Source organism: Oryx dammah, unplaced genomic scaffold, assembly GCF_014754425.2.
Source record: "Oryx dammah isolate SB20612 unplaced genomic scaffold, SCBI_Odam_1.1 HiC_scaffold_18, whole genome shotgun sequence".
Taxonomy (NCBI): domain Eukaryota; kingdom Metazoa; phylum Chordata; class Mammalia; order Artiodactyla; family Bovidae; genus Oryx; species Oryx dammah.
This window is the reverse complement of record NW_024070202.1, coordinates 114,136,478-114,161,443: the sequence shown is the minus strand read 5'-3', so window position 1 is coordinate 114,161,443 and position 24,966 is coordinate 114,136,478. Positions and strand designations below refer to the sequence as shown.

The 24,966-nt window shown below is 54.1% G+C and overlaps 1 protein-coding gene across 2 annotated transcripts in view; it reads left to right on the top strand.

Moving 5' to 3' along the window:
• The window catches only part of PRKAG2 (protein kinase AMP-activated non-catalytic subunit gamma 2), a 305,785-nt gene that overhangs the window by 86,410 nt on the left and 194,409 nt on the right, over positions 1-24,966 (top strand). For both annotated transcript variants that reach the window (XM_040260434.1, XM_040260435.1), the window contains exons 2-3: positions 5,814-5,885; positions 12,294-12,573. In XM_040260434.1, the coding sequence (XP_040116368.1) occupies positions 5,814-5,885; positions 12,294-12,573 (352 nt within the window). The remainder of the gene's footprint in view (positions 1-5,813; positions 5,886-12,293; positions 12,574-24,966) is intronic.

Sequence of the window (24,966 nt, the reverse complement as noted above, 5' to 3'; positions counted from 1 at the left end):
ATTGCAGGCAGATTCTTTACCAGCTCAGCTACCAGGGAAACCCCAAAAGCGAGGGTAGGTCACAGAAAACTACAAAACGTTGCTGAAAGAAATCAGAGAAGATGAATAAATGGAGAGACATCCCACGTCCATTAATTGGTAGACTTAATATTGTTAAGATGTCAGTATTACCCAAAGGCATCTACACATTCAATGTCATCCCTATCAGAATCCCTACTTCAGATATAGAAAAGCCATCCTTAAATTTATATGAACTCTCAAGGGACCCCAAGAAGCCAAACTATCTTGAGAAAAAGAAAGGAGCAGAATTAGAGGTCTCACATTTCCTGATCTCAGAACTTATTACAAAGCTACAATCATCAGAACAGTGTGGTATTGGCATAATGACAGACTGATGGAATGGAATAGAGTCCAGAAAGAAACCCTGCCGTATGCATACAGCCATATGATTTTCAACAAGAGTGCCAAGGCCATTGGCTTCCCGGGCAACACAGTGGTAAAGAATCCACCTGCCAATGCAGGAGACACAAGAGATTTGCAGGTTGGATTCCTGGGTCAGGAAGATCCCCTGGAGGAGGAAGTGGCAGCCCACTCCAGTATCCTTTGCCTGGAAAATTCCATGGGCAGAGGAGCCTGGAAGGCTACAGTCCATGGGGTCAAAAAGAGTCAGACACAACTGAGTACGCACGTGACCGCATGCATGCTAAGACCATTCACTGGAGAAAAAATAATCTTTTCAATACATGGTGCTGGGAAAATTAGATATTGACATGTGAGATAAAGTTGGGCTCTCACCTTACACTATATACAAAAATTATGGTAGTTTCCCCTTATCCACCCCACTCCAGTACTCTTGCCTGGATAATCCCATGGATGGAGGAGCCTGGTGGGCTGCAGTCCATGGGGTCGCACAGAGTCAGACACAACTGGAGCGACTTAGAAGCAGCAGCAGCAACAGCCTCTTATCCACTGGGGCTGTGTTCCAAGACTGGCAGTGGGTACCTAAAACCACAGGTAGTGCTGAGCCCTGTGTGTACTCTGCTCTTCCTGTGCATTCATAGCTACGACAAAACTTAAAATGTAAAGTAGGCACAGTTAGAGAATATCCAGACTGCCAGCATCACGCCTTTAGCACCTCAGGACCATTATGAAGTAAAAGAAGAGTCGCTTGAGCACAAGCACCGACACCAACAGTTGAACTGATAACCAGCTACTGAGTGCTGGGTGGGCGAGTCACGAGTGTGCAGTGAGGGCACACGGCAGACAAAGGGGTGAGTCACGTCCCGGTCGGGATGGAGCAGGATGGTGCAAGGTTTCATCAGCTTACTCAGAGTGGCAAGAGATTCAAAATATGGGAATTGCTTATTTCTGGAATTTTCCATTAAATATTTCTAGACCCCTGCTGCTGCTGCTAAGTCACTTCAGTCGTGTCCGACTCTATGCGACCCCATAGACGGCAGCCCACCAGGCTCCCCCATCCCTGGGATTCTCTAGGCAAGAACACTGGAGTGAGTTGCCATTTCCTTCTCCAGTGCATGAAAGTGAAAAGTCAAAGTGAAGTTGCTCAGTCGTGTCCGACTCTTAGCGACCCCATGGACTGCAGCCTACCAGGCTCCTCCATCCATGGGATTTTCCAGGCAAGAGTACTGGAGTGGGGTGCCATTGCCTTCTCCTTCTAGACCCCAGTTGACCTCAACTAACTGAAACCTTGGAAGGTGAAACTGCTGATATGGGGGGAGGAGCTTCTGTAATTCAGAGTGGATCAATGACTTAAATATAGGGGCTAAAGCTATAAAACTCTTAAGAAATGGAGAGAGAAATGGAAACCTACTCCAGGATTCTTGCTGGGGAATTCCATGGACAGAGGTGCCTGGCAGGCAAAGAGTCGGACATGACTTAGCAACTAAATAAGACGATGCTAAAAATATTTTCAGGAGTAAAGGATATTTTCTTACCTCCATTGTTTCTTTAAAAGTAGCATTTTAAAAAGATGAAACTAGTATGCCCAAACATTGTAAATAAAAGACAAACTAAAATTTATTATATACCTAGGGCTTCTCTGGGAAACAAACATTATATCTTGGCTTCTAATTTAAAATTGTTCATTTTATCAAATATGATTTGACTTTGGTTGGTCTTTTATAGTTTACATAAAACAAAGTTGATTTTCCTCAGTTCTGTGATTTTGATATTTCCCACACTGAGCAAATAAAAAAGTTTGAATTTATTAAAAAAAAAAAAAAACCTCTTAGGAAAGAACATAGAGGAAAAGCTTCCTCTGTGACATTGGATTTGGTGATTTCTTGGACATGACACCAAAGTGGAAGTGTTAGTTGCTCAGCCGTATCCAACTCTTTGTGACCCCATGGACTGTCGTCCACCAGGCTCCTCTGTCCATGGAATTCTCCAGACAAGGATACTGGAGTGGATTGCCATTTCCTCCTCCAGGGGATCTTCCTGAACCAGGGATCAAACCCAGGTTATGACGCCCAAAGCACAGGCAGCAAAGTGAAAATAGAAAAATTGTGCTACATCAGAATTAGGAACTTCTGTGCAACAAAAAAACACAATCAACAGAGTGAAAAGACACCGACAGAAGGAGAAAAAGTGCTCACAAATCATATACCTGATAAAAAGTTCATATCTAGATGATGTAAGGAACTCCTATCAACTCGACCAGCCAGCAGCCTGGTTTAAAAATGGCAAAAGGACTTCCTGAATAGACATTTTCCCAGAGAAAATGCACAGATGGCCAAGTATGTGAAAGGATGCTCAACACCAGTAATCATTGCTGCTGCTGCTAAGTCGCTTCAGTCATGTCTGACTCTGTGCGACCCTGCAGACGGCAGCCCACCAGGCTCCTCCATCCCTGGGATTCTCCAGGCAAGAATACTGGAGTGGGTTGCCATTTCCTTCTCCAATGCATGAAAGTGAAAAGTGAAAGTGAAGTCGCTCAGCCGTGCCCAACTCTTAGCGACCCCATGGACTGCAGCCCACCAGGTTCCTCAGTCCATGGGATTCTCCAGGCAAGAGTACTGGAGTGGGGTGCCATTGGAAATGCAAATCAAATCCTCATTGAGATACCATCTCACACTCATTAGGATGGCTAAAACAGCAACAACTAAAACAAAGCAGAAAATAGCAAGTGTCCAGTGAGGATGTGGAGAAATTGGCACCCTCGTGCACTCTTGGTGGGGGTATAAAATGGTCCGGCTGCTATGGAAAAAGTACGGGGGTTCCTCAAGAGTATTAAAAATAGAATTACTGTATAGTCCAGCAATTCCACATTTGAGTCTATACCCAAAAGAACCGGAAGCAGGATTGCAGAGATATTTGTACACCTGCTGTATTAGTTTGCCAGGGCTGCCGTAACAAAGTGTCACAGACTGGGTGGCTTAAATAGCAGAAATTTATTTTCTCACAGTTCTCGAGGCTTAGAAGTCCAAGGTTAAGGTTTCGGCAGGGTGAGTGACTTCTGAGACCTCTCTCATTGGGGCTCATAGATGGCCATTCTTTCCGTGTGTTCATATGGTCTTCCTTCTGGGTCTATCCTAATGGTCTCTTATTCTATGGACACAATCATATTGGATTGAGGTCTTATGGAGGGTCCACCCGTGTAGCTTCATATTATCATAATTCAAAGACTCTACAAGTACAGTCACATTCTGGGGTATTGGGATAGTATAACTTCAAACCTATTCATTTTGAGGGGCACATAGTTCAATCCATAGTACCTGTGTTCATAGCAGCATTAGTCACGGTAGCCAAAAGGTAGAACCAACCCCTTCAGTCACTCAGTTGTGTTCGACTCTTTGCGACCCCATGGACTACAGCATGCCAGGCTTCCCTGTCTATCACCAACTCCTGAAGCTTACTCAAACTCATGTCCATCAAGACAGGGAAGCCATCCAACCATCTCATCCTCTGTCATCCCCTTCTCCTCCTGCCTTCAATCTTTCCTAGCATCAAGGTCTTTTCCAATTCCTTAATAAATGACTAGATAACCAGAATGTGGTCCATCCATGCTGTGGAACATTCAGTTCAGTTCAGTCGCTCAGTCGTGTCCAACTCTTTGCGACCCCATGGACCGCAGCACACCAGGCCTCCCTGTCCATCGACAATTCCTGGAGTTTACCCAAACTCATGTCCACTGAGTCAGGCATTCGCCATCTCATCTTCTGTCATCCCCTTCTCCTCCCGCCCTCAATCTTTCCCAGTGTCAGGGTCTTTTCCAGTGAGTCGGCTTTTTGCATCAGGTGGCCAAAGTACTGGAGCTTCAGCACCTGTCCTTCCAATGAATATTCAGGACTGATTTCCTTTAGGATGGACTGGCTGGATCTCCTTGCTGTCCAAGGGACTCTCAAGAGTCTTCTTCAATACCACAGTTCAAAAGCCTCAATTTTTCAGCGCTCAGCTTTCTTTATAGTTCAACTCTCATATCCATACATGACCACTGGAAAAACCATAGCCTTGACTAGGCAGACCTTTGTTGGCAAAGTAACATCTCTGCTTTTTAATATGCTGTCTAGGTTGGTCATAACTTTCTTTCCAAGGAGCAAGTGTCTGTTAATTTCATGGCTGCAGGCACAATGTAACATTACTCAGCCTTTAAAAGGAAGGGAATTTTGTCACATGCTACAGCGTGAATGAAACTGAGGACATGATGTGAAGGGAAATAAGCCAGTAACAAGAAAGACAAATACTGCACGATTCCACTTCTAGGAGGTCCCTAGAGCTGTCACATTTATAGAGACAGAAAGTAGAATGTGGGGGAAGGGTTGGCGGAGAGGCACAGTTGTTGAATGCCTGTGGAGTTTTGCTTTGCAGAAAGGAAAGGGCCTTGGAGGCTGTTTGCACAGCAGTGTGAATGTGCTCAAGTCCACTGAGTTGAAATGACTAAGATGGTAAATCTTGGGTTTGTTGTTGTTGTTTAGTTGCTAAGTCGTGTCCAACTCTTCCGACCCTATGGACTGTAGCCTGCCAGGATCCTCCATCCATGGTATTTTCCAGGCAAGAATACTGGAGTGGTTTGCCATTTCCTTCTCCAGGGGGTCTTCCCAGCCCAGCGATCCAACCCACACCTCCTGCATTGGCAGGTGGATTCTTTACTACTGAGCCACGAGGGAAGCCCACATCTTATGTTACACGTATTTTACTGCAGTTAACAAGGATTAAAAAAAAAAAGAAGAAGAAGGTTCGGGATGCAAGCAGTTTCTCCTGGTAGAAGGCTGCCCAGGTGGGGTTTCTGCCTCAAGTGGAGGTGTCCACCAGGCAGGAGACAGGAGGAGGAGGAGACGGTGAAGGTCTCATCATTTCAGACACGATGAGTCTGTGCCGTCTACCACCCCCCACCCCCACCCCACCCCACCCCGCCCCGCCACAAGGCCATCTCTCTGGGCCACGATGTCATCAGGTTTTTCTGAGTGCTTTGCCCTCGGGCCATGTTCGTGCCAGGAGATGGCATCTGGCCCATCAGCCACTCCCCAAAGCTCCCAGTGGGCTCTCCTTTCCCTCCCCAGCCCTCCTCCTTCACTCTTGCCCTGCAGTCCAGGTGCCTTCTTCCTGCTCCTTCCCCGGGGGGTTGAGAGGAAAGGTGGAGAGCAGGCGGGATCCCCGAGGGGGGCCCAGGGCGGGCGTCTCCACTGCCTCCTTCCACCTTCTTGGCCGTCCGCTTCCTCCCTGGTGGCTGACATCCGAGGAGGACTCAGCAAGGGGCTGGGGATACACTGGGAGACCCACGTGCAGCCGCAGACGTGGCCAGGTGGGCCCCCGAGGATCCAGGTCACTGACCACATGCCCTCTTTCCGTCCTAGGACCTGAGTTCCTTTGCCATGCCGCTCCTGGATGGAGACCTGGAGAGTTCAGAAAAGCCTCCATCTCGTAAGGTAAGGCTCCCTTCCTCCCAGCTTCTCCCAGCTCACCAGAGGTGCTATGGAGGCCAGACTCGCTCAGCTCAAGCCGGAGACAGACTTCTCCTCCCTGTGCCCCTGGCTGCAGCTGAGCCCACCCTCGCCCTCCAGGCTTCACCCCTTTTTCTTCCCTCCCCTCGGGGCTCCTTCCTGGTCCCTGGATGCCCCAAAGTGGGCAGAGGTGATGCTGAAGAGCTCACGTTGAGCTCAGCATCCTGAGTGCCCGAGATGCTCACAGGAAAAGAGAAGAGATTGAAAATCAAGGAAAAGCGGGTCATGGAGCCTGGGTGTCTCTCCCCGCTGCAGACAGGAGTCCCTCCTCCCGCCCCTGCCCCCTCCTTCCCTTCCCCAACGCCCGGCCCCGGCCCTCAAGTCCTTCTCTCCCTTCCGTCCTCTTTCCGTCTTTTCTTTTCCTCTCGTTCACCCACCTTCTCCCCTCTCCCACGGGTCCGTTTTTCCTGCTCAAGGTTGGTGGAGGGCCGGCAGCCCGAGGCATGCATGTCCAGGATGGGTGGAGTGGCTGTGGCTGGAATGGGGAGGTCGAGGCAGCCTGTGGTGGGGGTGAGTTCAGGGCTGAGGGCTGGCGGGAGGCCCAGCGGTCGTGCCCAGCAGGGAGTGCTGCGGGCGGTGTCTTGAGAGCAGAGAGTGGTAGACAGACTTTCCCCCAGTCCTCGGGCCGCCTCACAGCTGAGCTGGGTCCTGTCTGGGTTGCCTGGTGCTCAGCCCAGTGTGTGCAATGCTGAGTCCAGACCCCCTGCTCTGGGACTGGCGGGGCAGGCCATGCAGGGGAGTGTCCCAGCAGGACAGGTCCTGCACCTCCCAGCTCATCTCTGCATCTTTGTGCCCTGTGACTGAGATCCCCGTCTTCTCAGGGAACTGAACACCTTCCGTGGCTGCCAAGCTGAACGTGGATGGGACCCGGCGTGGCCTCCTCCTCCTCCACGACCTAGAGGCCGTGGCTGAGCTCCCCTTTCTGGGAGCTCTGGGCTCAAGAGCCAGGCGCCCAGGCTCCCAGCAGCAGCTGAGACAGGAGGCTGTCCACTCTCCCCAGTGGTCCCCAGTCCTGGTCCCCCTGCCCCCAGAGGGGCAGCCCTTTGTCACAAAAGACATCTCAGGATACAAGGGCTTCTGGTCACCTCGCCTCCACACAGCTCTGTTTGCAGCTCCCGGGCCTGCATTGAGAGGAAGGTCAGTGCCTTTGACATCCCCGGATCATTCAAGAGCGCTGCGGTCACTCCAGGTCGGCCAGAGTGGCCAGGGCCTGGGGGAGTCTGTGGAATGCCCGGCAATCCGCCACCCCCCACCCCCTCAACGAGTGACAACGGGTTTTTCCTGTCTGTGCCCTTTGATCCTGGGACGAGGAGCCTGGACCCTCTGTTCATCTTTCCTGGCAGCTTCCCTGAGGTGTGACCTGGGACAGGACCTTCTCTGTGAACCTGTCTCCCCGTCAGCAAACCCGAGCTCATGACAAGGCTCACCTCTCTTGTGAGGATGAAACGAGCTCATCCGTAGAGCAGACACAGATGGGCAGGCGCTCAAGGGCGGTCTGGGAACGCGGCTGTGACTCAGGACATCCACCGTCTGGAGCGCTGTGGAGGGGTGCACCCATGTCCTGTTTATCTGAGCCGTGGGGAGCATTGCACTCAGCCGGGCCCTAGACTCCACTTGAGTACTCCTGTCCATCACTGGCCACGCGTACCACTCCTCTGGCTCCTCTGCTGAGAACACCCGCACCCTTTCTGTCTGGAGTACACGGGGGCTCTGGCTGGGACACCCCACCATCAGCTCACTGGACGGAGCCCTTGCCTGCCAGGCCTGACCTCCCCACCTCCCTGGCCTGTGTTGGACTCCAGGGGCGGGTGTTCCTGGCCTACAGATCCTCCCTTCGAGGTTTTGTTTCACTCAGCTCCCCTTTTTCTGGCGCTCCTTGCCTGTGACCTCCTTTATCCTCGCCTGTTTCCCACAAGCTCCCAAGCCCCCGCCAGTCGGCTGTCAGTCACAGCCAGGCCAGCCCCGCCCACCCTTCACCTTCACCCCTGCACCTCTCTTCTCCCCTCCCCTTCATCCTTGGGACACAGCTGAGACCTGAGAGCCGGGGGGGGGGGGGGGGGGGGCTGGGCCGTGCCCCGCAGCGCCCCCTGCAGCCGTGGACAGAGGTGGGCCTGGCAGCCTTACCCACTGTCCCCTGAGTTCTCATCCGAAGCTCTGAGGAGCCAGCAGGCACTGGGGTGGCTCTGGGCCCTTTGTTCATCCAAACCTAAGGAAACGTGCCATTGCGTTAGAAAAGTACCATATTAGCTGCGCCCTGCTTGAAGGCATGGGCCCTGTCCCCCTTCTCATGGTCATGGCTCGAGACCAGTCGTTACGCTCCCCGTGGACAAGGCTGAGCTGGGGCCACCATTTTTGGCCGTGTTTGGGGAACAGTCTGCTCTCTGGGTCCCCCTCCACAGGCTGACAGCTGAAGCCTGGTTCCGTCAGCCTGAAATTCGGAGCATAGGATGGAATCCCAGTCAGGAGAATCCTAGGGCTCCGCTTGCCCTTCAGATAAGGTTCAAGCTGGCACCCCGGGCCTTGTGAGACTGACCATCCAGAGGCAGCTGGCTCAGCTTTCCCCCGTGAGCTGTCCGTGGTGGCCCAAGTGAGTGGCTGTTTGTCCGTCCTCCCAGCTCCACCTCCTCTTTCCCTGGCCCTGGGATGTCTCTGCCCCTCAGCCTGTCCACAGCCTGTCAGCTCTCAGCGCCATTCTCCATGGCTTCACGGGGACCCTAACCTTCCCCACGCCTTGTTGTCTGCGTGGAACAAATGTCAGCCGTTCCTCCTCCCCAAGCTGAGCTCACTGTGCAGCATGGAGGGGACATCTGCGGGGTTAACATGACTCCCTGCCTCTGTCCTCACACTTGACCTTGACTCCTCTTCTGTTTCACATCTGCTCCCGGGAGGTATGTGGTGCAAGGGTCAAGGCCGTGGGCCTGATGTCCCACCCACGACTGACCAGCTTTGTGGCCTTCACTCTGTCCCCAGTTGGTGCCTTCTCAGAGCTCTGGGGTCAGGGGTACCCGGGGAGTGATGGTGGCTGGCCACCAGCATGTTGGCCCTAAATGACTGTGCTAGCCCCGTGCTGCAGAGCCTCCGTGGTGTCCCCTCTAAGGAGACTTAGGTTCTCACACCCCACATGGATTGACCAAGTGAAAGTCACTCAGTCGTGTCCGACTCTTTGCACCCCCATGGACTGTACAGTCCATGGAATTCTCCAGGCCCGAATCCTGGAGTGGGTAGCCGTTCCCTTCTCCAGGGGATCTTCCCAACCCAGGAATCAAACCCAGGTCTCCCGCATTGCTGGTGGATTCTTTACCAGCTGAGCCACCAGGGAAGCCCAAGAATACTGGAGTGGGCAGCCTATCCCTTCTCCAGCAGATCTTTCCAACCCAGGAATTGAACCCAGGTCCTCTGCACTGCAGGCGGATTCTTTACCAGCTGAGCTATCCGGGAAGGCGCACCCCCAACGTGGAGCCTCTCCCTAAACCAGCCCTGCCTCCCTGACTCTCCAACCTAACCGCGGATCTATTGGGGCCAAATTCATGACAGTGAGAGCTGAGTGAAGAGGCCGAGGCACCTACCGTGGGTTGAGACCTGAGGCGGGTGCTTGCCGTGCTGGGTGCCCGGTCATCCCCTGGCCCTGCAGGGCAGCCTGCTGCCCCAAGTGGACACACGAGGATGCTGACACTAGGTTGCTGGTCACTGCTGGAAACCGAGCCGGTGTTCAGCTCCTGTGTCTGTGTCCAGAATCCTTGCTCATGCCATCCGGCAGTGGGGTCACCCTCCATCCCTGGGCCCGTGGTTGTGACCACCCCTAGCCCGTGTCCACAGATGCATGCCGCCCACCGCTTGGAAAGCTGCTCCATGTGAATTATCCATGGGATTCAGAAGAGCTTCAGAATGCCTGAGCCCGTAGGTCAGTGGGTAGTGGCTGAACCCAACACTTTAGAGACCTTTGTGCTTCCTGTATCATATGGTTGGAAAAAGAAACCCTTGAATTCAAGCAGAGCTAGAGTTCCATGGTTCTGGTGAAGCTCAGCCTCTGCCTCCAAAGCCCACTGGGCATAAGATTCTGCACTGCCCCCCATGGCCACACTGGTCCTTTATGGCAGGGCAGAGGGTCTCAGGAAGAAGGGGGCCTGTGGTTGAGAGTCCCCACAAGGGCATCCCTTCCTTTAAGGGACCATAAGCCCAGCTGAAGCTCCAGTACTCTGGCCACCTGATGGGAAGAGCCAACTCATTGGAAAAGACCCTGATGCTGGGAAAGATTGAGGGCAGGGGGAGAAGGGGACGACAGTGGATGAGATGGTTGGATGGCATCACCGACATGATGGACATCAGTTTGAGCAAGCTCCGGGAGATGGTGAAGGGAAGGCTGGCATGCTGCAGTTCATGGGGTCGCGGAGAAGCAGACACGGCTTAGCGACTGAACATCAAGCACAGACAGCATATTAAAAAGCAGAGCCATTACTTTGCCAATACAGGTCCGTCTAGTCAAGACTGGTTTTTCCAGTAGTCATGTGTGGATGTGAGAGTTGGACCATAGAGAAAGCTGAGTGCTGAAGAATTGATGCTTTTGAACTGTGGTGTTGGAGAAGACTCTTGAGGGTCCCTTGGACAGCAAGGAGATCCGACCAGTCCACCCTAAAGGAGATCAGTCCTGAATATTCATTAGAAGGACTGATGCTGAAGGTGAAACTCCAATACTTTGGCCACTTGATGCGAAGAACTGACTCACTGGAAAAGACCCTGATGCTGGGAAAGATTGAAGGCGGGAGAAGGGGATGACAGAGGATGAGATGGCTGGATGGTGTCACCGACTCAATGGGCGTGAGTTTGAGTAAGCTCTGGGAGTTGGTGATGGACAGGGAGGCCTGGCGTGCTGCAGTCCATAGGGTTGCAGAGAAGCTGACTCGACTGAGCAACTGAACGTCAAGCCCAGCTCGGGGCGCCCTCTAGTGGTGGAAGTGCTCATAGGGTCCCGGGCCCAGACAGGCACCCCAGGTGTACAGAGACACAGAGGCCGCTCTCTTACCTCCCTTCTCAGCGCACTTGGGGTCACCTGCCTTGCAGAGCCCGGGGTCTCAGCCTGCTGGCCGACTCCCTCCAGGCTTCGTCCTTGCCCCAGCACCCAGTAGACAGGTGGTTTTCCTTTCCTGCTGCAGAGCTGGGTGGCCCGAGGCCCTCTGGCTCCTGTGCTGCAGGCTTCCCCAAGGGACAGCAGCCAGTCATGTGCAAAGGTGATTCCTGCGGGTCAGGTCTGCCCGGTGCCCCTTCAGACAGCCCTGAGGGGCGAGGCAGGCCCCTCATTCCACCCAGGAGGAGACCCAGGCTTAGGGGGTCTCAGTAACGCCCCTGGTGGTCCAGCAAGGGGTGAGCAGGTCAGGCCCAGGTGCTCAGATGCAAATGAAGTGAAGTCACTCAATTGTGTCTGATTCTTTGCAACCCTATGGACCAAACAGTCCATGGAATTCTCCAGGTCAGAATACTGGAGTGGGTAGCCTTTCCCTTCTCCAGGGGATCTTCCCAACCCAGAGACCGAATCCAGGTCTCCCACATTGCAGGCGGATTCTTTAACAACTGAGCTATGAGGGAAGCCATTGAGATGCGAATACCGGTTCCTGAACCCACCAGCAGGGCACGTTAGAAATCCCTCCAGTCTTATGAGTTGTGTGCATTGGCTTGAAGACGGAGTCAAGCACTTTTTCAAACCATAACTGGTGGCGATTTCAAGTCATGACCCAAGTGAGCCTCAGAGGTTTTCAGCCTCGTTAACTTTTTTCTCTAACCCTTGCGGTCACTCCAACGTGGACGCTGCTTGGAGATGAAACCTTCGTCCCTTCCCACACCAGGACCCCAGGACGGAGCCCCGGGCCCCCAGACTCTCAGGTCCTGGGGGTCTGTGCTCCCTCCTTTGAGGAAGGGCAACATTATCGCAGGGCAGTCAGACCTCAAGGACAGATGCACGTTCTTGAGAAGTGCAGGCTAGGAGACGGGGCTGCAGACAGGCCAGAGGGAGAGGCCGGCTTTCGAGGCTTTGCGGTTGCCTTGGCTGTTCTCCCCGCCTCCCGGAAGCCCCCTTGCAGAGAGCTGGCTGGAAGCTGGGGTCGGGGGGTGGACGGGGTGGTGCGGCGCAGCCTGTGGATGAGTCGTCCTTGCTCCTGTCCTGCACACCTGCCCCAGGCCGCCCCTTGTCTGTGCGAGAGCCTGGTGGGGCTGTTTCTCAGTTGGGGTGCTATGGACCCCCCCCAGCTGGGTGGCAGGGGACAGCAGAGGAGGGCAGGTCCTCACAGGCCGCCATCTGGGCTCCAAGGGACCTCACGTGTCTGTCTGTCTTTCTGTCTGCAGGTGGACAGCCCCTTCGGCTCGGGCAGCCCCTCCAAAGGCTTCTTCACCAGAGGCCCCCAGCCCCGGCCCTCCAGCCCCGTGTCTGCCCCAGTGCGCCCCAAGACCAGCCCCGGCTCCCCCAAAACCGTGTTCCCGTTCTCCTACCAGGAGTCCCCGCCGCGCTCCCCACGCCGCATGAGCTTCAGCGGGATCTTCCGCTCCTCGTCCAAAGACTCCTCCCCCAGCTCCAACCCGTCCACCTCGCCGGGGGGCATCCGCTTCTTCTCTCGCTCCAGAAAAAGTAAGGCATTGATGCTTTTGTTCCAGGTGGGTGCAGGGCTGTGGGGGGAGCCGCTCTGTAGCGATGGTGCTGAGTGCGTGCGTCTGGTTCCGTCCCCCAAGAAAAATTGAGCTCCGGAAAAACGGGTTTCCACCAGGGTCCCTTTCTTCCTGCGCTAACCTGTCGGGAGTAGTTTGCGGGGGTTAATGCAAACATTGCCATCAGATAAGGCTGTAAGGACAGCCAGGTGGAATGCTGGAAGTCAGGAGTGGTGTGAAGCTAAGATTGGGCCCCATACCCTGCTGAAGTTTGCCCCAGGGTGGACCACAAGCCAGAGGGATTTGAGTCTTTGGGACTCAAATTTGGGACCACATTTGAGGGATTTGAGGCTTACTTGTTTCTGGCACATCCTGACTTTGTTTTGGGTCCTGGGTAGCTGGGGTTCGTCTGTTAAGAGAAACAGGGGCAGGAAACGTGTTTAAGAGAGAGTTCTTTAGGCTCATGAGAATTTGTGATCTAAGGATGAACTATTCTCTGCTGAGCACCATTGATCATAACTGGAAATATTATGGCAAACCATAAAGTTGTTGTTATTGCTTAGTTGCCAAGTCGCATCAGACTCCTTATGATCCCGATGGACTGTAGCCCACCAGGCTCCTCTGTCCCTGGGATTCTCCAGGCAAGAATATTGGAGTGGGTTGCCATGCCCTCCTCCGGGGGATCATCCTGACCCGGAGGCTGAACCCGTGTCTGCTGCGTCGGTAGGCGGGGTCCTTACCACGGAGGCCCCAGGGAAGCCTCAAACCATAGTGCAGACGGCTTCTTTCTGCCTCTCCTGTTTCTCGGTGCGTCTCCCTACTCGCTGCGCCTCTCTCTGATGACAGAGAAGTTCCTGTTCAGGAAGCCGGTGCTTTGGGAAACATGCTTGCCCCGGGTGTCGGGTCTGGAGCGGTCCTCCGTTGTCTCTGGTCCTGTTTGCAGGAGGACCTGTAGGTCGGAGCTGTGCCCCTTCCGCAAGGCCAGCACCAACGCAGTGTTCAGCCTCTGTGACTTACGAGGGAGGGTGGGGGACTCCTCTTTTGGTGGTCTGGGGTGTTGCTCCTAGCACCCCTCAAGTCCTCCCCATGATGACTGAACTCACGTGTACGTGTACAGATGTCCTGTGACGAGGTGGTCCTCACGCAGACGACGCAGGTCACGTGCCGTTGGGAACTTACATGTGAAGCCAGAGGGGCAGGTGTGTCCCAGCCCTGATGTCCCAGCACCCCAGAGAACATCCCCCGTTTCCTCGATAGGGATCCTGAAACCCTCAACTACTCCATCACGCACCAGCTCTCAGAGGAGGGAGGTCAGACCAGGCCTTCACCAGACGCCCTATTTCTCGCATCGGTCCTGGGTTGGTTACAACAGAATGAGGTTGCGTTGATTTCGTGGGGGCAGCCATGACGAAGTAGCCCAAACAGGGTGGCTTAAACAACAGGAATTTATTCTCTCCCGGCTCCAGAGGCCAGACGCCAGAACCAAGCTCTCAGCAGGGCTGTGGTCCTGCTGAAGGGGCTGGGGAAGAGTCTGGCCTTTCTCTCAGCTCCTGGTGTTGGCCGGCAGCTCTTGGTGTTTCTTGGCCCGTGGAGGCAGTGCTCGGCGTCTGCCTCCATTGCCGTGGGCGTGTGGCCCGCTCCTGCCGCGTGTCTGTCCATGTCCACGGGCCACGTCTCTTCTGAGGACCACAGTTGCTTTGCGTGAAGGGCCACCGACCCCAGGATGACCTCCTTCGAATCCCTTACATCTGCTGTGACCTTGTTTCCACTCAAGTTCCCTTTTTGAGTTTCCTGGAAAAGACATGAATTTGGTGGGGGTAGGGGGTGGGGATACCTGGCGGCTCAGACAGTAAAGAATCCACGTGCAGTGCAGGAGACGTGGGTTCGATCCCTGAGTTGGGAAGATCCCCTGGAGGAGGAAAAGGCAACCCACTCCAGTATTCTTGCCTGGAGAATCCCATGGACAGAGGAGCCTGGCGGGCTACATTCCACGGGGTCGCAAAGAGTCGGACACAACTGAGCGACTAACACACACACACAGCCATCCCACCCAGTCCACCGGTGACATCAGAAAATCCAGGACCTGCAGTTCACGTCACTGGCTGGGGAGTGGAGGACTGACCTGTGGGCATAGGATGGTCATCCTGTTAAGACCAGGGTCACTTCTGAAGGCAGAAGGCAGCAGCCAAGATGCAGAGTCTGGGAGGTCTGGGGGAGCCTGCAGGTGGCATATGAGTCCTGGAGGCATGCCCGACCTTCAGCTCCTGGTGCCAGGAGTCCATGCTGCCCATTTCTGGTCAGTGAGTTTAAAGGCCATTCAGTGTGCTTGGCTAGAAAACGTGCATGCCTGGGTGCTTAGTTGTTTCAATCATGTCCAATTCTTTGCAACCCCATAGACCGTCACCTGCCAGGCTCCTCCGTCCATGGGATTCTCCCAGCAAGAATACTGGAGTGGGTTGCCATTTCCTTCTCTAGGGGATCTTCCCAGCCCAGGGATCGAACCCAGGAGTGGCCGGGGCTGCTGGTAAAAAGACACTCGTTGATTAGGTCGCGTTGGGGCTCAGCTTCCTTAGAGAAGCTCTCTGGTGGCGGGAGTGGGGAGGGGGTGTTCAGACCAGGGACGGTAGCTCATGCTGTTGCCATTGAAGCGCGGAGCCCACGTCCTTGACCTTCCCCAGCCAGAAACCAGCCCTGCCCAGCCTGCTGATGAAGCGTGAAGGCCCTGGTCTGTATACAGGCAGCACGTGCCCTGCTTCATGGGGTCCTCCCCTCAGGCCCTGGTCCCCCGGTTTTCCCATCGCGTGTGGTGTGAGGCTTTCGTGGAGGGCATACAATCTGTCTACTCTTCCTCCTGCTTGAGTCTACACCCACGTCAAGGTGCCTGGACTCACTGCCCCGGAACTGATTTCGTAACCCTGAACTTGAGAGTAACGCCCTCGGCTTGTGTGAAGGGTCTTATAAGCGGCAGCCCATGGAACACGCTGTGAAAAGATGTCGCGGGGACACTTTGTCACACGAGACCCCTGGGAGAAATTTCCCATCTTGGTACCAAGAATAGCTGTACTTCTGAGCAACTGGTTGGCTTTTGTGTGTCATAGACTGTGATGGTGTAACAACCCCATTTCCCATCTGCATTGTCTGCTGGGAATATTGGAACCAACTCTGTAGCCAGGGTGTTAAGAGCATTTCTAGCCTGGTTTCTGAATCCATTTTTGGCCCCCCATCCTTTTACTTCCTGCCCCACAACTCACTTTAAAAAAAAATAAAAACAAAGAAGACAGTTTGATGGAAGAAGTTGGGTGTATTTACAGAATTCAAAGAGGAGTTGAATGCTTGCGACTTAGGAAGGGAAGGAGCCAGGCTAGTTCTGGCAGGTCCTGCGGCCAGAATTCACGGAGATGCAGAGAATCCCTAGTCTTTGCGTCTCTCCACCAGCCACTCCAAATGCCTCATCCTAGGATATCTGATCAGCCCAGCTGGGATCTCTGAACCAATGGGGTCCTGTTGAGGGGGGAGCTGGGAGGCAGGGTCAAACAGCTAAAGTAGAGTGACCAGGAGCCCGCCCTAGAGGTGGGCGGAAAGTTCCAGGAGGAGAGGCCCAGTTGGCAGCCAGGACGCACCCACACCACTCTCTGCATCCACTGCCCGGCCTGTGGGCACACGCAGCCTCCCACGTCCACGAAGATGCCCTCATCGAGCTCCGTCCCATCACCCCGCACACGGCGGTCAGCGTCCCCCTGCTTCCCCGATCCTGTCTGAGCGTCACCGCTAAGGATGTGGGTGTGTTGGACCAAGCCCTCCGCCTCGGCCTGATGAGATGCCCGTTTCTCCTCCAGTGCTGTCTGCACCGTCCTCCCATCCTGTGACTTCCGGGGGAGAGTTAAGATTCTCCACATTAAGAACCGCGGCAGAGTTCCTCTGTTCTCTTTCTCTGTCGTCTGTTGACACAGGATCTAAATGTGCTGCAGACTCCCCAGGTGACCCTCAAGTGTGGTAAACATCGTTGTCTGTTATTCGGAGAAAGGGGGAAGATAGAAATCCTGCAGAGCCATTTTCAAAGGGAAAGAAAGGAAAAGGATTCAGACCCACTGAGAGCGAGAGAAGATGGCAGGGGCTTCTCTGGGGGTCCAGTGGCTGGGACTCTGTGGGCCCCATGCAGGGGGCCTGGATTCGATCCCCTGGGCGGGGAGCTAGATCCCACGTGTGGTGACTAAGACCCAGTGTAGTCACACAAGTAAATAACATATATCTTTTTAAAGAGAGAGAGAGGAAATGCAGACAGAGGCTACAGTTCCGAGTGCTCGTCTGCTGCTGGGAGCAGCGAGGACCTCGGTTGGCTGGCGCTCTCTCCCCGGGAGGAGAGCCAGCCCTTTGCTCTGCAAGGACCCTACCCCTTGGAGGGGCTTCTTGAATGCCATGGCTGTAGCCTTCCCCTGGGCTCCTGGCCCAGTGGCGTGTTGATCCCAGACGTGTCCTGGGAACTCGGGTTTTCATCACGCTTGTCCCAGCCCCACAGTTAACTAGCAGCAAGCCTAATTCCCTTGGAGGATCAGGGTCAGCCATCCCAAGCAAAGCAATAACCCACTTTCAGTCTCTTCCTCTAATAACAGACGACAGCCCAGAACTTTCTTCGTTTTTGTACTTTAATCACTGTGATACAGGCACGCCCTTGTTTCTCTCCCCTGTGGCTGTTTGCACTTGGAACAGCAGATTCAAGCTGTTGTCTCTGAACCACGGGCCCCACAGGGTAGAACATGTTTCAGTCTCGTCTTCAAGTGAAAGTCGCTCAGTCGTGTCCGACTCTTTTGAACCCTTGGGCTATACAGTCCATGGAATTCTCCAGGCCAGAATACTGGAGTGGGTAGCCTTTCCCTTCTCCAGGGGATCTTCCCAACCCAGGGACTGAACCCGGGTCTCCCACACTGCAGGTGGACTCTTTACCAGCTTAGCCACCAGGGAAGCCCCACATCTCGTCTAGTTCCCAAGAAGTCTTACATGGCCATAAGGCAGTAGAAGCTTCCAGAAAATAGCGAAGCTTATCTCCAAAAGGAAAACAAAGATTTCTTACAGCTTGCCTGAGGATGGCCTTGCTTTTGAAGGTGAGGAAAGGGAAATGCGTGTCCATCTGTTTGTGAACTGCAAATAATAAGATGAAAGTCTTAAAAAAAAAAAAAAAGAAAGGAAGAAAAACAGTCTGGCATGGTCAGCCAGGCAGGACCTCAAGAAGGACTGAATCTCATGTTACTCCACTTCGCTCCCTAATCATTGATAGTAATTATCCTTGTCTACGGGGCTTGTTCTCAGTGCCTCGTACGTGAGCGCTGGGTTTCGTTCCATCATGTGCGTATTTGTTTATTTTACTCATTTGCTTGTTAATACTTCACTGATCCATTAGGTGCATCATGAAACACACACCAAAAACTTAATTGGAGACTTCGGTGTCCCAGGTGTCAACATTCAGGGTTCACTTCCTGGGTGTGCAGACAGGAAAAGCAAGATTCTCTAGATTTGGGCACTGTAGCGGATTTTCTCCGGAGAAGGCAATGGCACCCCACTCCAGTACTCTTGCCTGGAAAAATCCCATGGATGGAGGAGACTGGTGGGCTGCAGTCCATGGGGTCGCACAGAGTCGGACACGACTGAGCGACTTAGCAGCAGCAGCAGCAGTGAATTTTCTCGGTTTCCTTTCTCTATCTTCTGTTGGCCAAAACCTAACAGCGTTTCCACATCAGACAGTTCCTCCTAGTTCAACACGCGGCAAACACACAGGATCCAGGACAGGACCCGCAGTGGTGCAGAACACGTCGACGGCCTCAGGCTCCCGGGGGACCAAATGACAAGGCTCCAGGGTGGAATTGGTCATAAACGGGGCGCGGAAGGAGGGAACGGCAGAGAGAGGACAGGAGGAAGTTCCAGGCAGGCTGCGGGGAGGAGACAGAAAGCAGCTTTCCTGGGCTGCAGTCGAGACGCTGAGCTCTGAGAGCAGGGCAGAGGTGAGAAGGGCAGGTGACCCACGTGGGGCGACACAGAACAGCCTACGCTGGGAAAGACCGAAGGCCAAAGGAGAAGCGGGTAGCAGAGGAAGAGATGGTTAGATAGCATCACCAACCAAAGGGACATCAGTCTGAGCAAACTCCAGGAGATAGCCAGGGGCAGGGAAGCCTGGTGTACTGCAGTTCATGGGTTGCAAAGAGTCAGACACAACTTCACAACTAAACAACAACAACATGTCACCATTAAAAAAATAATAACTTTAGGTTAACCACAGGACAACTAACAACCCTTACAGGCCTCCATTAAGGGAGTACGGACAAAACTGATGCTTGGAGAATATCATTAGGACCGCTTGTGCAGAGAGTGAGGGGGTCTTTTAAGGAAATGAGGCCACCATCCTAGTCCACCCTGGGACCCAGACGAGGGGCTCGGAGCAGCAGAAGGGATGGTGGGAACAGAGAGGGATGGAAAAAGGGCTGGTGGTGGGGATCCCCTGGCAGTCCAGTGGTTAAGACTCTGCCTTCCAAGGCAGGCTGTGTGGGTTCGGTCCCTGGTCCGAGAGCTAAGATCCCACGCCCCTCATGGCCAAAGAACATAAAATAGGAGCAGTACTATAACAAATTCAATGAAGACGTAAAAAAAGGAAAATAATTAATGGGGTGTAGAAAGGATGGGGAAGAAAGAGGGAAATGAAAGGGTGCGAGAACCCAAACCTTGTGCGTTCTCGCCACTCAGAGCTTGTTCGGTGATGGTAGTTGTTGGTACCGACAATCCGAGACCAGCGGCTCCTTGTCCAGGGCTCCCCAGAGCCTGCTCGTCAGGACCTCTCTCAGCTCGGGGCTGCCGCGCCAAGAAGCCGGAGTGTAGATAGATGCCCGCAGAGGTCAGCACCTCCTGGAGCCTGGCAACGTTCGTAACAGCCACACCAGCAACAGGAAGTACGATGTGTAGAAGATGATGAGGAAGAAGGCAAGCGACTGCAGGGCCACGGCGTGAGCCCTGGAACTGGGGTCACGCAGCGAGAACATGAGCGAGAGGGTGGACACCAGAAGCCGGAGGGGCGGAACCGACCACCACGTGGGGCAGAACGAAGAACAGAGAGACGGTCCGTAGCCTGTCAGCCACGGTGTGGTTCCCATGGGAACCCTGCGTGGCAACCATCTGCCTAAGGACTGGAGGCCTCGTGGCGGATAAGATGACCGACGAACCAGACAGGATCAGGGCACCCAGCAGAAGCTGGGCACCTTGTTTCAGGAACCCCCTGTTTCAGCCAGAAGACAGGGTACAAGAAGGAGGCAGTCTTGGCACAGTGGAAGACCGAAAGACAGGCGGTCAGCCAGGAGGTGAGGCTGTTGATGAAGCTCCAGGAGACTTCGAAAGAACTTTTGAAACTAACACCGAAGGAATTTGAGAGGTTGTTATGAAGGGCCACCCTGTGAAAAAGACCCTGATGCTGGGAAAGATTGAAGGCAGGAGGAGAAGGGGACGACAGAGGATGAGATGGCTGGATGGCATCAGTGACTCGATGGACATGAGTTTGGGTAAACTCTGGGAGTTGGTGATGGACAGGGAGGCCTGGCGTGCTGCAGTCCTTGGGGTCAGACATGAGTGAGCTACTGAACTGAACTGAACCCCATACAGAAAGAACCGGGAGGCAGCCAGGCAGGCCACGATTGTGTCGCCTGCGGGCAGCGCCTGGCGTTGCACAAGTTCCCGGCTCCGCACCGTAACTATGAAGCCATCCTGCAGCGTGGCAGCCAGCGACTCCAGGACAAAGCTGACCTTGAAGATGGGCATGGGGGAGGGCAGCATCTTCTCCAGGCGCTGGGACTCACCCACGGGGAGACACAGCCTCCCTGGGCAGGCCACGCTGATGAGACTACAGACCCCGAGGTACTCCCCTGGGATTCAGGCAGACATGCAGCCAACGCCCCCCACCCCCACTGGTCCTCTAGGAGCTGAGAAGGGGACCTCTGAGACTTCCCTGAGCATACAAATCCCCCCGCAGCTCAATGACACCCCGTGTCTGTTTGCATGACCTGTATTTGCCTGCTCTTCATTGGAGCCAGTTGCAGGGAAATGTGACAGAAGAGAGAGGCCCTGGGGCGATTGGAAATACCCCTATGTTGCCCTTTATTTCTCACCACTGCTGTTTCTTTCCTAGTATTAGTCACTCAGGTGTGTCTGACACTTTGTGACCCCATGGACTGTAGCCCACCAGGCTCCTCTGTCCATGGAATTCTCCAAGCAAGAAGACTGTAGTGGGTTGCCATTTCCCTTCTCCAGGGGATCTTCCAGACCCAAGGACCGAACCCAGGTGTCCTGGGTTGCAGACAGATTCTTTACCATCTGAGCCACCAGGGAAATCCATTTCTTTCCTAACTTTTTTCTCAAAAGTTCCCCAGGGATGGTGACCGGGCGGGGAGGCAGCCATGTGTGCAGCGGGAGTGGCCTGGGGGTGGCTGATGGGAAGGAGGACCAGGCCTGACCCCCACCCTGGGGCCCTCGGGTGCCAGCAAGACGGGCAGTGGGGGAACTAGTCTGTGTGCAAAGTCTGGACCATCTACGCCTCCTTTCACGGTGAGAAACAGTAATCCCTCCCACTTCTGAAAGTCTTCTTTGAGACTAGCCTTCAGAGCCACGTTCATTTTTTAAATATTCTTGGTGATGGGCTATCTTTGCCTTTGGAAGATGGATTTCCTTTTTTGTAAAGAGATCTTTTGGGGCCAGTAATGTTTGGGGTCAGAAGTTGAGAGGAAGCTGCACTGGTAGAAACCCACAAGCGTGCTGTTGGGTAGGGACAGGACACAGGCTCACCGCGGGGCGTGAGGCTGGGGCTCCAGCCTCGGCTCTGTTCACGGCTTTGGCTGCAGCAGCTGCTCATTCCTTCTCCACCCTGGGTGCTCAACGGTGTCCTTCTGACATGCCTTCACCATCCAGACGGTGAGGTCGGGGCAGTTAATGCTTTTCCTGCTTTGACTCCTAGTGGAGGGTGGAGGGTAAGACACTTGGTGGTTGTTGAGTTGCCCAGTCGTGTCCAACTCTTTGCAATCCCGTGGACTGCAGCACGCCGGGCTTCCCTGTCCTTCACCATCTCCCGGAGCTTGCTCAAACTAATGTCTATTGAGTCAGTGATGCCATCCAGCCATCTCATCCTCTGTCGTCCCCTTCTCCTCCTGCCTTCAGTCTTTCCCAGCAATGGCATCTTTATCAGTGAGTTGGCTCTTTGCATCAGGTGGCCAAAAGATTGTAGCTTCAGCTTCAGCATCAGTCCTTCCAATGATTATTCAGGGTTGATTTTCTTTAGAACTGACTGGTTTGATCTCCTTGCTGTTTAAGTGACTCTCAAGAGTCTTCTGCAACACCACAGTTTGAAAGCATAGATTCTTTGGTGTTCAGTCTTCTTTATGGTCCGTCTCTAATATGACTACTGAAAAAACCATGGCTTTGACTGTACTATGTATGCAAAATTAGCTGATGAGAACCCGCTGTATAACACAGGGTGCTCTGCTCAGCGCTCTGCTGTGACGCAGAGTAGATATACACATATACACGTAGACGTGTGCACAGATGTATACTCGCGGCTGATTCACTCTGCTGTGTCACAGCAGAAACTAACGCAACACTGGAAAGCAACTAAACTCCGATTTAAAAAAGAACTGACTTCAGACACTGTTAGATGTATTATAAAGACAGAGTTTTATTTAACCCTTGTAGTAACTGTTGTAGGTTTGTCTCCTCTCAGCAAAGATACATTGAGGTCCTAACGCCCAGTATTTCTGATTGTATTCTTACCTGAGAATCAGGTAATTTACCTGAGAATCAGGTAATTTACCTGGAAATTAAATCAGTTACTTGGGAATCAAGTCAGTTACTTGGGAAATCAAGTCACTTACCTGGGAATCAAGTCACTTACTTGAGAATGAAGTCACTTACGTGGGAAATCAAGTCACTTACCTGGAAGTCAAGTCACCGCAGGTGTACTTAGCTGAGGGAGAGCCGTACTAGAGTCGGGAAGACGGTGATGGGAAGACAGAGACGCACGGGGAGGATGCTGTGTGACAGCGGAGGTGGGGACTGGAGTGACGTGTCTCCAGGCCAAGGGCTGCCAGCAGCCACGGAAGCTGGAAGAGCAAGGAAGGGGCAGAGCCCTGCGGACCCTGCGATTTCTGTCTTCTGGCCTCCAGACTGTGAGGGAACCCTCTTCTGACGACCTGATTTGGGGCTCTCGGTGCAGGCAGCCGCAGGAAGCCGATGCAGGGACCGGCCGTGGGCAAGTGATGAGGGTCAGCAGACCAGAGGCTGAGCTCTGTGAATCAAGGCCGGCCCCTGATCTCTGCGTCACTAGACCACCGTCCGTGAGGGCGGGGCTGTGGGGCTCAGATGACCCCCATGTGAGTCAAGGTCAGACCCTGATCTCTGCGTCACGAGACCACCGTCCGTGAGGACGGGGCTGTGGGGCTCAGACGACCCCCACCTTCTCCGGCGGGGAGAGGAGGCCGGACCTGCTCTCTAGTTCCTGGTGACTTGCGCACAGACTCCTTGGTGATTTTCGATTGAGCAGTTTGGGTGGCAGGGAAGGGAAGGAAGCTGCTAGGAGCTGAGGACTGAAGACACTGACCGCGTTTCACCGCATTTGGGCCTGAAGGGTAGGCCAGCTCAGGGCAGGGTCTCTGTGTTCACCCACAGCCCCTGGGGGGCTCTGGCCCCTCGCTGAGGCCGCGTTGGGACCACGCGATGGGGTTTCCATCAGGGGCTGACGGTTCCGGGCAGATGGGAGGTCTTCCATCTGCAGCTGCTGGGCTGGAGGCGCAGAAGGTGGAGGTGATGGGGCTGCAGGAGGCAAGAAACCGGATCTGTGTCCCGGTGGGTCGGCGGGGGGAGTATGGTCAGCCCCACCACCTTGCTTGTGTGAGACTGTGACGTGAGCAGGAGAGAAACCCTTCTGAGGTTGCACTGCCAAGAACCCCGGGCTCCAATCCTGCTGTGGCATCAAGTGAGGCCATCCTGACCTGGGCGGGGGGACGGAAGCAGATGGGCGCTAAGGGCTGGCTTGTTGGCTTCACGACAGGAGAGACCTGGGTGCACTGCTAGGTGGAGCAGAGATGCACGGGCCTGTGAGACGGGCCTCCGTGCTTGAGTTGTAGACAATCTGAGGACATGCTGGCTTCCACGTCCCTGGCCTCAGGGTGAACCAACGGGATGTAAGTGGAACCCTGAAAGGGATCAAGGCAAAGGCGCCTCCTCCCCGCCCACAAAGAGGGATGTCCGCCGGCTGATTCCCCTCCCCTCTTCCCCCGTGGTGAGAGCCCATGGCTTCCAGGGCACCTCGGCATATAGGGACCCTGTCGGACAGAGAGGGTGGCGGGCCGCCGGGGGGCAAGGTCGCGGAGCTCGGTATTTTAGATAATAGACATCCTGACAGTTTAATCTCTTTTACGTTGTGTGTTTGTTTCGGTTATGATGTCATTAAAGAGCCCTAACTAAGCTACACATCTTGGTGGCAGAGGTGACGTTTGTCCAGATGGCAATTAAGGCAAAACTGGAATATTCCAGATCCAGGGCTGGGTGGGGGAGCGGACTGGTTGGCACTCAGACAAACTTGAATCCCTCACCACCACCACCCACCCACCCCCTCCCTGTGCTAAGAGGGGAAACGGGACACTTGAGGAGGAGGTGGGGTGGTTTGGGGCAAGAGGTGGTGAGGGATGAATACTACTAAGTGACCACGATTGAGCCAGAGGAGGGGCCGAGTGCAGGTTAGCAAAAAGCCTCGTTATCCATGCCAGCACCCTCCCTACCTCACCCACCAGCCTTTTTCCTCCAAAACTCTCCCTTGACACACTAAATACGCTAGCAAGCTCATCAAGCCGCCTTTGGGCGATGTCTTAGATCTGAGTTCTGCCTTCTGTAAATTCACTTTTTCTAGGTTTTCTCTGTACCATTCCTTCCACGTGGCTTTTTTTGTTTTTAATCATTTTTTAATGGATACAAATGGACTTTGGTTTATTTGTTTGTGTATGGCTTCCTGGGTCTTTGTTGCTGCACCCAGGGTTTCTCCCTAGCTTTCTGCACTCCCCAGGGCTGGTGTGTGGACATCCAATTGTGACGGCTTCTCCTGTTGCAGAGCACGGGCTCTGGGTATCTGGGCTTCAGCTGCCGTGGCTTGTGGGCTTGGCTGCCCCGAGGTAGGTGGGAACTACGCTGACTAGTTGAACCGGTGTCCCCTGCATTGGCAGGCAGATTCTTAACCACTGGACCACCAGGGATATCCTGCCTTTTTTTTAAATTCTTTTTCAAGTTTGCCTTTGAACAGCTTCGATGACTTGAGGCTCTGATGGGGTGGCTGTCCCCACTCCTGTAGATTCCCCTGGGGGCAGCC